The sequence below is a fragment of the Leptinotarsa decemlineata genome, unplaced genomic scaffold, assembly GCF_025532065.1.
Source record: "Leptinotarsa decemlineata unplaced genomic scaffold, Ldec_3_MD MMD2_tig00026340_RagTag_RagTag, whole genome shotgun sequence".
NCBI lineage: Eukaryota > Metazoa > Arthropoda > Insecta > Coleoptera > Chrysomelidae > Leptinotarsa > Leptinotarsa decemlineata.
The window spans coordinates 15269149-15283072 of record NW_027412694.1 but is presented as its reverse complement, the minus strand read 5'-3'; the positions used below and the strand labels follow the sequence as shown (position 1 = coordinate 15283072).

The 13924-nt window shown below is 33.8% G+C and overlaps 1 protein-coding gene across 2 annotated transcripts in view; it reads left to right on the top strand.

Moving 5' to 3' along the window:
• LOC111517532 (choline/ethanolamine kinase) overlaps positions 1-13924 on the top strand; it is a 53204-nt gene that overhangs the window by 34880 nt on the left and 4400 nt on the right. For both annotated transcript variants that reach the window (XM_023173714.2, XM_023173713.2), the window contains exons 4-5: positions 8653-8929; positions 12295-12590. In XM_023173714.2, the coding sequence (XP_023029482.1) occupies positions 8653-8929; positions 12295-12590 (573 nt within the window). The remainder of the gene's footprint in view (positions 1-8652; positions 8930-12294; positions 12591-13924) is intronic.

Below are 13924 nucleotides of genomic sequence, written 5' to 3'. Positions count from 1 at the left end.
ATAAATGCCTGTTACATGTTATAATTATCCGAAATATAAAAAGCAACTAGAGGATATCAATGAATAATTAATGAAGTCTTTGATTAAAATATTTTTTTAGAAAGAGAAACATTTTCTTGAACAATGTTTCTTCCGATTCCGACACCTCTTTTCTGAACTTTTTGTTTTGTTTGGAGTTTGGAGAATCTGAAAATGGCTTCAACATGTGACACTTCCATTCTATCTTCGAGTTGAGTTGGATATTCACGGCTAATACGGGGTAATTTGTTGTTGATTTTCTGTTTCTTCAACTTATTTATTCTAGTCTGTGAAACATTCGAACATCTTCAAGGTTTGTTCATCGTTTCAATAACATATTAAAAAATCATTATTATCATAATCAAGTTCACAATATGGAATGAAGAATGTTTGTTTATAAACATTATTTAGATGTTTATTTCTGAATGATAATAGAAAATAATTCAAGAACGTTTTGAATGTATATTCACATGGTTTCACTGACCACCTACTATCTACTTCCCAAAGTCGCACTTTCTAGTGTATCCATATTAAAACTAAGTTAAAGAGTTGAATTTTTCAGATACACTTCCATTGTTGAAATAACGTTTTTCGTTTTCATGAAGAAAACAAATGGAAATCGTATATGGTTATAAAATAATACCTTGAAATTAGTTATAGCAAATATAAAAAACTGTAAAAAAATAATGGAAGAATACTAACTTTTTGGAGTCGGTTATATCAGATTATCATACTGAATATCTGAATATCTCGATAACAATCATTGATTTTTTTCAAAAGGCGGAATGTTTCGAACAACGGGCCAGTTAAAGATCTGAGAATCACACATATTTCAAAAGTTTAATGTCTTGTTGCACAAGTCAACTGATTTTTTGTTGATTTTATTATTCAGAAGGAGGAAATATCCTTCTTAATGTTCACATATGATGAAGTCATTGGATACTATATCAATCCCTATCAAAAAAATACTTAGTTACCACTATAATTGCCCTTCTCAAGATACATTTTAAATTAGTACCTCAGTATGGAAAAGTACCACATTTATAACTTCATTGATCTTTCCACAATGATCTGGAATGTTCTAAAAGTTTTATCGAACATTCCAAAATGCTTCTGGATGTTCTGGAATGTTGTGGAATGCTTTGGAACACTCACGATTATTCTGGAGTGTTCTAGAAGTTTCTAGTAGGATAAACTTCCAATCCTTAGTTATAACTTCGCTAGAAACGGAAACCTTTTTCACGGATAGGAGATAGAGAGCTTCTACACCAAGTAATTCCACAATGATCTGGGATCATTCTCGAATATGGCACCGCATTCCAGAATATTGAAGGATATTCTGAAATGGTGCGGAATGCTTTCGAATATTATCGAAAAATGTAGGCATATATTTTTCCTATCCGTGCAAAGCCGGGTCTGTTCGCTAGTATTCTATAGATAACAGCTAATGACGATCACTGACAACGCTCAGTTTTTTTTATCAATTTTCGTAAGTGAGTTCGCTGATAACATAAAGTGCTTACTTTGGGATCATTTTGTCAAGATAACTTTAATTTGTTTTATATATTTGTAATGTTTCGTAAAAATAGTTTAACAGTTCCTAATGGTTTTGAAGATGATTTTGAAAATGCAAAAGGCATATTGAGCAAGACTTTCAACATGTTTCCGTAGTTTGAAATGAAAAAAAATCATTCATGTATTCTCAAATCGTGCTCCATGATACAGGTTAATTTATTCATGTTCCCATTCCAAAGTGTAACATTTCAGTATCATAAATCTGACATCTAGAATGATGGCTAATTGAAAATGTATTGGTGAATATTTAATTTTGAGAGTTGTAAAGCTTGTCAAATCGAGGAAGAGACTTGATAATTCTCACAACCTGTGCGTTCCCTGACAGAGTATTAGGATAGAAAAAAAGAACTTAGACTAAAAACTTGAAAACTTGGCATACACCCTGTATATACTATACTACCAATGTATAAGCTTCAAAATTGTCGCAACTGAGCGCTATCACCGTCGTCTTCTAACGCGCTCCTGTAGTTAAATGCAGCTTTTTCAATAGAAAATTAAGGATATTACGTTCGTTTGATAAAATTCTCTTCTTAAAGAAAGACAACTTCAAACGTCATTTGCATCAATTTGAGAAACAGTGAAATATAAATACGTTTTTGACTTCAGGTGGTAGATGAGATATCACTGTTGATTCTTGAGTAAAAGTACTTTTATCTCAATGAAAGATATGTCGTGTACTTTGTATCCGAGAGGACATGAATGGAATATTCCGCATTGCGTGAGATATAGATAAAAAAATTAATTTGTAGTTCGAATAAGAATTTTTCCATTCGTTATCCTTGTTTACTACTTCCAAATGAGATCACCAAAAATATTAATTTAGAACTGCGTATATACCTATCACAAGGTTATCTCAAATTTCATTATAATTCTGTACTACGTAAGAGGTGCAATAGAATTTTTTTTATCGTTGAAGATTATAACATTTCAATAGTATCAACACAAAAAATATTGGGTCTATAATAAACTATGACGTTATCGCAAAGTCTATTCAAAAAAAGTCAAAACTGAGAGTAAAGAGATTTGAAATCTGAATATATCGTTAGTTATGTACATATACATGGTGTGCAATAAATTATAAAATATAACTTTTATCGCCTGGATATTTAAATTCATGTTTGATGAATTTCATTAGTTCGGACTTCCATTTGATCGCTTTTCAATGTATTATTGACACATTAATTTGCAGGTAATGGTTCCACTAGTTAACTACCGAAAAATCAATTAGGATAATAATCATTTAACAAACAATGTCCACATCGGACCAAAAAACTTCAGGTATATAAACAGCTAACCCTTGTCTTTAGATTCAGTATCAATTTGCTTCTCCTGAAGATGCTAACCTTGTTAGCGAAACGCGCGTCGAGTGCAAAAATATCAGTTTGGTGTTAGGGTAATTGATCTCTAGAAAAAGTTTTCAAAAATCGGTTTGCAAAACCACTCACTACCTCACCTAACCCCACGAACACACGGCACTGATAAAGAAATATTGTGAAACGGACCAAAAATTAGTATTCAGCCAGTCCAGCTATCCGAGCCTTAATTTCTCAACTACATTTGATAGCACGTTTACTTACTATCTGGGCGACTACGGGCCACAGGCAAGAAATGTTTATGACTGTACTCTTATTTTTATTGCCGTTCCAATTGGGAATAGATAGACTATACCAGTCATGTATGCTATGTTTATATTTTATTTATTTAGTAGTCTTTTTATTTAATCTGATGTTTTTCCAGTATACGTGAGTGTCTTGAAGGTGCTACATGTCCCTTTTAGTAGAACGAATAGTTCTGACAATAACACTCTTTTGAAGAGAAAAGTAATTTTTGAATTTTTTGCTACGTATTCGTTGAAGATTGGAACTGCAACGTGACTATTTTTTTCAATATTTTTAATTATCTTATCAGGTTATGATCACGGTTTTGTTGGAGTTCTTTTAAATTAAACCCATTATTTTCAAGGGCAAAATATTATTTGTTGAAATCGAATCGTACTGGCTACTGATTGCATTAATTTGTTTTTATTCTGTAGATGCCTTTTCATTATTATAAACACATATTCAAGGCGATTCAGAATAAACAAAAAGTAGAACTGGTTCAAAAGTGCTTTCTAACCAAGTTATGTTTTGTAATGTTAAATCATGTATTGCTCATACAGGAATGTTGAAATTCAGATAGATAATATAATAGCTTAAAAGTTTGACTCAGCTGAAATAAATGTATTTGACACATTCGGTAACTGTATTAGCTGCTATTTTTGTTAAAACAATGAATTCCAACATTCTCTTCATATCATTCACCATTCATGCATAGCTAAATAGTTGATCATATTGGAATTTTTCAATCGCAACCATGGACTGGTACGTTTTTTCCATTCTTTCACACATATGGGGTATGTGATTGTTATGTTCTAGCAGATTCGCAACATTGCGTGCTACGGCGTACCTAGGCTATTACCAGGCCTTTGTGCTGAAACCGGTTTGGATCGATGACACCGTAGGAAAATATCATTCATAAAGAACTCGAACAACTTGTTTTCTGCTTTGAATTGTCTGGGGATTCGATTATAATAAACCTGGCTGCTTGGGTATTTTGTTTGTTTATTTGTTAACCATATTTTCATCTCGGTTAAGGTCAACTGTAAAAAATGTTTTGAATGAACTTGAAAACTCTTTCACTTAATTAAATAGTTTTGTTTTTTTTTATCAACTGATAACTGTTTACTTTCCATCTCAAAAATGTTTACTCTTGAAAATTTCATTCAGAGGATTTAAGAGCTTCTCAAGGACCATTTATATATCTGCTGAACAAAAATGTGTATTTGATATAGGTAGGTACTTATCTACAATGCTGTCGATAGATCAAGTGGAATTAGGTTATCACAGATAGAAAATATAAACACATTGATAAGAAACGAAAAAATAATGCATTTCTCCAATGAATATATTCACCTAAAATAATATATAACAATATAACCTTGGTCAAACTTATAATAAAGGAGTATTCTAGAAATCCAAGATAAAATGCAAGTGAAGCAAAATTGAATTATCTAAACCTTTTACTTTTTGAGATAGAAGTATTTTTGTAATGTAACATGCATCTTTTTTGTTTGTATGTTCATTAATTGTTTCATATTGCATGTATGATGTTTTCTTTCCAGAAATATTCAGAAAGTATTTGACATGTACCATGTTTTTGGACCCCTGCTACAAACAGTTATCAGATGATTTTGTTATTTTTATCTATATGGAAAGTGAATTCCGTCAAATATTTTATTGTCATTATTGGGCCTTCAATTGTAATTTTATTTTAAAAATGTTTTTTTCTAAAAATGATTCAGAATTTTTTGCATTCTTGATGGAATTCATAAATTTTTGACATTACCATCACAATTGGCGAAATGTAAATATTATTGAAAAATTTACAAAATTGCACTGACATATTACTACTTTTTTATAGAGGTACACTAGGTATATCTATGACAATAATTGATTTGATTGCGTTCATACAAAAACTCGACAATCGAGCGAAAAAGTAACCTCATTATCTTTTTCAACATGACTACCAATTTTTTTTCCGATTTGTAAAAGTATAAGAATGAGTATATTTCTTTCCTAATTCCCTGGAGATTTCCCTGATTGTTGTTACGATTATCACTGTAATGAAATTCATTGAGGTCAGAAAAGTCACAGATCTGCAATTCTAGAACAAAACATTTCGATGATCTCACACACACTCTAATCAATTGAATTTTAAGGAAGCGCCTAATGAAAGACCCTTTACTAATTTCATAAACTACACCTTACGATTTGATTTCCACAGATTTTATTTGAGAAATATATCACGACATTTGTTTGAAGGTGATTGACAATGTTTCGTGATGAATTTCACTAGTTCGGACTTCCATTGTCTACTATATAAAATGATTTGAAATCCCTGAAACAAGTAAAAAAGAATAATTAAAAAAGAATAGCTGAAAATAACAATTATATTAAGCAACAATAAACCTGGAATGAAATGATAGTGAAATAACCTACAAGTAAAAATATAATAATTGAATAAATAAAAATTGAAGGAATGAAAAAAGAAAATAATGAAAAGTGTAGAGATTTCAAGTCACGTTAGTTCACGACGTTTCGATTGTTGGTATCTACAATCGTCTTCGGGTGATGACTGGACTGATTCCTCCGAGAGATGACTATTTATAGGTCGTTGAAATACTTTCACTTTCTCTGCTTTCCATTTTCCGCTTCACTGATTCCGTGAGAGATGACCGTTTTTGGCGGGAGTTGGCCATTTTTCGTTTGATGATGGGTTTCCATATGTTTCGTATTTCTACGCTGGCCTGGCTGAACACGTTGTTGGACAACATGTATGCGGCTTCCTTAAATTTTCTCCTAAACCAATGTTCCTCCCTGTGCAACATCTCAGCTTGGGACCAATCGATGTTGTGTTGATGGTAAATGCAACAGGGTATCCGGTAAATGCAATTCTGTGAGTGCGGAAAATCCTATATTGGTGAAACTAAGAGGCCATTGAATGTTCGCATTGCCGAGCACAAGAAGCACACACAGCGAGGAGAAACCAGCAAATCAGGAATAGCAGAACATGTTTGGACCCATCAACACAACATCGAGTGGTCCCAAGCTGAGATCTTGCACAGAGAGGAACATTGGTTTAGGAGAAAATTTAAGGAAGCCGCATACATGTTGTCCAACAACGTATTCAGCCAGGCCAGCGTAGAAATACGAATCATATGGAAACCCATCATCAAACGAAAAATGGCCAACTCCCGCCAAAAACGGTCATCTCTCACGGAATCAGTGAAGCGGAAAATGGAAAGCAGAGAAAGTGAAAGTATTTCAACGACCTATAAATAGTCATCTCTCGGAGGAATCAGTCCAGTCATCACCCGAAGACGATTGTAGATACCAACAATCGAAACATCGTGAACTAACGTGACTTGGAATCTCTACACTTTTTTATTATTTTCTTTTTTCATTCCTTTAATTTTTATTTATTCAATTATTATATTTTTACTTGTAGGTTATTTCACTATCATTTCATTCCAGGTTTATTGTTGCTTAATATAATTGTTATTTTCAGCTATTCTTTTTTAATTATTCTTTTTTACTTGTTTCAGGGATTTCAAATCATTTTATATAGTAGACAATGGAAGTCCGAACTAGTGAAATTCATATCACGACATGTTTCGCTAACACAGTAGCTTCTTCAACAGTGATTTGAATACTACAAGTTGCTTCTTACGCTAATATTTATATACCACAGGTAACTATAATTGAGACTAATACCTCCATCAAATTACCTAAACCTCTACAACTTTTATATACCTGAGTTACCTCTTGAATTATGTTTACCTGAAGCATATTACCTCACTTCTACATCAATAATAATACTTCCTCTTTTTTTTTAAGTTCTGCCAGTTTGACCAATATATAACTTAGGACACGTTACACACTTTAACTTATACGAGGGTTGCCTTTTATGTTTTGGGATTTGGCAACCCAAGCGTTGCAATCTGGCAACTGACAGCTCTATCGTAAAGTTGAACATTTATGAGCTTATACGTACTCAAATGGAATTAAATCGTGAACATTTTCGTGCGATTATTTTTTACAACTTTCGACGTGGATTAACTCAGCAACAGTGCATGGATGAACTTGATTCAATTTTTGACGATGAAGGTCCATCAAGGACCAGTGTTTATCAATGGTATGGTGAATTCAATTGTTATCGTAGTTCACTCCCAAGACGAATTTCCTGAAGGTCGTCCAAAATCAGTTGTTGTTCTGAAAACCATTGATGCTGTGCGCAAATGATATTGCAAGATCGTCATGTGACCTATCGTGAGATCGAGACAACCTCAGACTTAGTGGGATCAGCATACATTGAATATTGCATAAACATTTGACTGTCAACAAAATTCGTTCGCGTTATCCCACACAATTTGTAAATCGCTCAAAAAAAGGCTCGTGTCGATTGGTCGAAGGAAATGCTCAAAAAATACTATCGCGGTGCTTCGAAACACGTCTATGACATCGTGACAGGTGGTGAATCGTGGATTTACGCGTATGAGCCCGAAAGTGAACACCAGTCGACTGTATGGGTGTTTCAAGATGAGCCAAATACAACAAAAGTTGTTGGCGCATGAAGCACTTCCAAGCAAATGGTCGCCTGTTTTTTCGAAGAAACTGGACATGTCGCAACTGTACTACTAGAACAACGCAGAACAGTCAATTCTGAGTGGTACACAACCATTTGTTTGCCAGTTGTCTTCCAAGAAATCAGGAAAACCAACCGCCGAAGACGGATCACTCTTCACCACGATAATGCGAGCTCTCACACATCGGCTCAAACAACTGCATTTTTGAGCACCCAAAACATAGATTTGATGAGTCATCCGCCGTATAGTCCTGACTTGGCACCGAATGATTTTTTTTATTGCCATATGTGAAAAACAAACTGATAGGTTAACGTTTTTCGACACCTGAATAAGCGGTTGCTGCATTAAAAATGCATGTTTTGGAGATACCTCAATCAGAGTGGCAAAAGTGCTTCGACAATTGGTTCAAACACATGCAGAAGTGTATACATCTTCATGGGGAATATATTGAAAAACAATAAAGTGATTTTCGATGATTAATATTTGTTTTTGTTCTCTAATTCCGAAATATAAAAGGCAACCCTCGTATACTCCTGATATCTCGAATTTGGATGTTTTGTCTTTATTGTTTTTAACTAATGTTACTAATGTTAATGATTTCTAACATTGACTTTTTTCAAATTCTGTGAATATTTCAATAAAAATTAATATAATAACAATCGTGATGAGAAAATTTTGTTATGTGAGGTTATTTTTTCATTCAAATTAGTTAAATATCTTTTTGTTAAGTTATCTTTTCACAGAATGAGAACGTTAATTCAATGGCATCATTCAAATTGCAAACTAAAATCGACAATATTTGCAAAAAACAAGTTGTTCAGAATATAGTTTGTTACCGAAAGTATCTTAGTCTCAACATTTCATACAATTTTCAGGTACCTCTTCATAAGGAACCAGATTGGTTGTGGAATACTCTTGGTAGGTGGCTAAAAACTTGTATTGCGATACCAACCAGTAACATACCCGAATGTGCTAGAGTGTTGTTTGAAAAAACCGATTTCAAGGCAGAGAGAAACTGGCTAAAACACAGATTGGAAGCAGAAGACTGCCCGGTTTATTTTTGTCATAACGATCTGCAGGAAGGAAACATTTTATTATCCAGAGATGCAGATTTAGATAACAATAATGAGCAACCGGAACTCGTGATAATTGGTAAGTAATTGCACTTTGACGAAGTAAACGAATTGAAACATAATTTAGGAAGTTTTTCAATCAAACTGTCATAAAGAGTCAAAAGTTGCCATTAAAATGTAGTCTCTCAGTTCAACTAAAGCGAAAAACATCAAAACTAATTTACACCGCTTAGACACAACATAGGCGATAAACGATATTTTTCTAAACAATATTCGATAACTAAAAACCAAATAATTGGAGATGAACTCGTTATCAATAATTGTATTTTATCATAGGGAATTAAGCCAATATTCGAGGAAGCATAATAAATATAATTGGAGTCGATAATAAATTTTAATTTGTAGCAACCAATTCTCAGTATTGCAAATAACATAAGATTGATTGTATGACAAGCATTATATCTCTTTCAAAAGACAACCACTGTTGCTCTGAAGACTTGGGGGAAAACTGTCATACGTTGCCAGTAATTTAAGCAGGAGATTTCAGTGTTAATTTAGCGTCCAAAGATGGACAACTTTTGGTAACCTGTCTACAAGGTAAATTAGAACTACTCAAACTGAGTAGAGCCTTGAAGATGACAGCACAGCCAGCTAACGAAAGCGCTCGCATATAATAAATAAAATAGAAGTTATGAAGCTTCAAATCCTTTTTGTGACATATGTTAATATTAAAATACTGAAAATAAAGTAAAATTAGTTAAGGATGCCAGGGAGTTATTCTTTGGTATAACGTCATGCTTCCCGAAATGTTTATTTCCTTCTTCAGGACTTAAACTGTTTGCTTAGTTACGAACATTAAATGATGCCCAGATGAAATTAAGGTATTTAGACATACGTGAAGTTATACAAAATTTGTAAAAATATAAAAAATAAATGTGGCTAATTTTACAAGTATGTATCAAAATTGAAAGTTAACTAGTTTTAGAAATATGAGACTTCGGAATATTTATCATTATTCCGACTCCCACTCCGGAACCACAATAAACCCTTGCAGGTTGTGGTGGGGTGGTCGAATAGACCCATTCACTTTAGACCTAACCTAATCTAACCCACCCCGGAGTATGTGTTTGTGGAGTTGTTTCCTTCTTTGTCTGCAGGTGGCGCAGTGACATCCCACTGAATCAACTGCAGAAAGAGTTCATGACCAGCTGGAATTAAGTTCGTCTGGTTGTGATACTCTGACGGTTCACACCGTTCTGAAGAGACCATGTCCGGAACTGATGATGGGGCAAGTACTCCGAAACCGATCTATCGGTTGGTCGTATCGACCAAATGAAATTAATTTCTGCTTTTCACAGTGGGAAATAACTTGCGACGAATCTTCTGAATCGAAGACATTGCACATGTGCCTTATGGTTTTACTCCAGCTTTCTGCGCGGCATTAGCTGGGTTAGTTGTTCTTTTTCAGTCGGGTATCTGCAACACATTCCTACAAGGTCGTAGGTCTTACATGAGAGGCACGGGGTAAGGTGTTGTCACATGAACCTGGAGGTTAGCTCGACTGGCTAAGTTAAAAAATAGCACGGGAATTGGATCCGAGAATTCTTTTTCTGTTCAAGCTTTCGAGACTTCATTGGCTCTTCTTCAAGAACTCTACAGTAATAAGGTTAACGTTTTTCAATTGCCAAAGTTAGTCGAACAATACTTACGAATGGTGAGGTTATACATAAAAAGCAAACACGAGAAATATTGTTTTCCTTGAAAACCGTAACATATGAGGGTTAATGAACACTCATAAAATTAAATCACTTGGTAAACATAACAAATCTAATGTTACTAAAGTCATCCATTGTTTTTTATAATGTTTTGATGTTTAACAAGTGATTGAATTTTATGAGTGTTCATTAACCCTCACATGTTAGTTTTTGAGGAAAACAATGTTTCTCATGCTTGCTTCTTATGTAAGCATGTTGCTCACCTTTCGTAAGTATTGTACAACTAACTTTGGCAATTGTTAAAATTAACCTTATTACTATAGTGTTCCTGAGGAAGAGTCAATAAATTCTCGAAAGCTTGAACAGAATAAAGGTTCTCATTTTCTTGTCTTTGACTGCATGCCTGATCCAATTCCCTTGCTGTTTTTTATATATACATACATAAAGATGGAGCTGAAGAAATTTCACTTTCGTCGTGTGATCTAAAGCACACTCGCTTTTTTATGATAATGATAAAAATGGAAACGTTCAGAGGACATTTTATGTTTTTCCATAATAAATATATATCAAAAACGGAAAAAGCATCCCCAAAATATATTTGAACATTTTTCAGCCTATAGCTGAAAATTGTTTACTAAAAGATAAGGTACGAATAGTGCAATATAAGTCGGCCTGAAATAGCCCGACAGCTAGGTCATTCAGTGTAGTGCATACGTTTCCTCTCAGTAGAGAATTTAAAGCTCAAAATTGGTTTTAAAAGTAGTTTTTACGGAAACAAGACTCCTCGCATACCTCTTCGATGGTTAGTGATTGTGGACAAAGTAGGTAATACTGATTCTATAAAATCAAAACTTTCCTGAAATATTTACTGAAGCGGGCTGACTCGGATTTTGCTATGAAAGTGCACAACGTTCCAATATTTTTAAATGTAATTCGATTCATAATAGAATCAAAAGCCTATAAGCAGATGTATACCATCTTCAAGGTCAGGAGGAGCTTGTTATTGAGAATAGTGCTTCCACCTCGTTACGGGAAAAGTCCTAATGACATACAGACCTATGATTTCAAAATTCAAAACGTTATAAATATTTTGTCCAGGGAACTAGAAATCTGCTCTAGTTGAATTAACTAGATAAGCAAGGAATGAATAGTGCAACAAAATTAAAAATTTGGGTTAATGAGGGTCCACAAACCTTTCAGACAAAACTAATCGAAAAAGTGGAAAATGAAATCAAAGACTGAGGTGCGGTCATTATGTGGTAGGCTGAGAGAAGTCAAAAATTTTTTACCGAAGATCAATGGATATGAGGCATGAAAGCAATGGGTAACAAACGGACAAGTTAACAAATAGATATAACAACTTGATCATAAAGGTTACCAAGGTATCAACAAGATAAGAACCTAAAGAATCCATATAGCCATAGTGGCCACATATCGACAATTTTAGTGAACAGCCAATTCCCAAGGTTATTCATTATTCATAACAGGTTGCATATGCCAAAGTTTGCGTGATTTTTTTTAGCATTTTGTAACTACTCGTATTCACTCAGAAAATAAGCACTATTCGTCCTGAAATGAGTAGTGAACCATCAGCAATTATGCAATATAAATACCGTGGTAAATAGTATTCATAAACATAAAAAATATTTGTCGAACTAGTAAATAGGGTATAGATTTGTTAATTAAAAGTACGTGGTTTGGAAATAACCCTCAGTATTTTTTGTTTCAGACTTCGAATATTGTTCCTACAATTACAGATCCTTCGATATTGCGAATCATTTCGCAGAATGGGTTTACGACTATACGGAACCCAACCACCCCTTCTATAAAGAGGATTGGTCGAAGTATCCTTCAGAAAAACAAAGGATGGAATTCATCAGGGCCTACTTAGATGAATCAGGATCGCGAGAGAACCCTAAAAAAGTACTTAGAGAAGTGGAAGTCTTTTCGCTAGCATCACATTTCTTCTGGGCTATTTGGGCATTCATCAACGCTGAAACATCAAATATTCCTTTCGGATACTGGGTAGGTAATTTTTGTTATGCTATAAGTTATTAGACCTCATCACAATCATACAGTGTCACTTGATATATACTGGTAGTGAAAATAGATTTAACTATCAGTTATTGGATTTTGCTATTAGTTATGGGACCTTCTGGTCATAGAACCGTGTACTTATAACAAAGATTGCTGATTCAGCAGTCCAAATCTTATCCTCATTAGTCTTAGGGAGCTACTGGGGAACTGAAGGCACCACTTTACAGCAATTTGGTGTACTGTACTCCAGGTGAACCCTCGTCTGTAGTTTTCGTCTGTTCGACGTTTCTACTTCTGCTTTGAAGCCATTTTCAAGAACCAATTGACACTTACGTTGACATAACTCAATGACGAGGTCGTAATCTACCTGACCCTCAAGTCTCGTCACTGGCTTTGTTCTTACTTTGTTCAGTTCCAAAAGAACTTGGAACTGAACATTCTGAATTGTACAATGAGCAATGCGTCCAAGTAACTGAGGTCATTTATGAGGTAATATTTAATGGACTAAATTATCTTATGGTTCCATTAGTTGCTGAATTTTACAAGCGATACTGAATCTTCTGATATCAATAGTTTCTCAAGAATAATAGAGTTTGGACAGTTAATGAAATCAGATATTACATTTGTTCATTTTAGTCAAGCAGGTGTCCTTAACTCCTAATTGCTGATAACAAACAAAAAACAGCATGGGACATAATCAATGAAAATAGATTTAATAAAAATTCTAATGTAACATCTGAATTGACAGCTGATGATTCCTCGGAATACTTCTCTGATGTTATAAATAAATTAATGAATAACTTTAACAATGTAGACAAAGCGAAGTTTTCAACATTTTTAAATAAAGCACCAAATGCAAATCAATCATTTTTTTGATTCCCGGTCTGCGATATAGAAATTGAAGCCAGAATATCATAATTAAAAAATTAGAAATCTAAAGATAATCACAAACTAAATAGTGAGGTTCTAAAAATGGTAGCTGATTCACTTGCATATCCTATTGCACATTTGATAAACACATGTATCCAGAGCGGAACTCATCCTCAAATATTTAAAATAGCTCTAATTACTCCTATTCATAAGAAAGGTGAATTCAACAACACAGACAGTTACAGGGCTATTTCCATTATAACTGTTATCTCAAAAATATTTGAAATTGTACTAAAAAATAGATTATTAGAATATTTTGAAAAAACGAATTTATTAAGCAATTCTTAATTTGGTTATAGACAGAGGAGATCTACTATTGGTGCAATCTGCTAAATGTATACAAATATTCTAGAAGCTTTTTAGGAGCGTAAATTGTGCTGTGCGAAATTTTA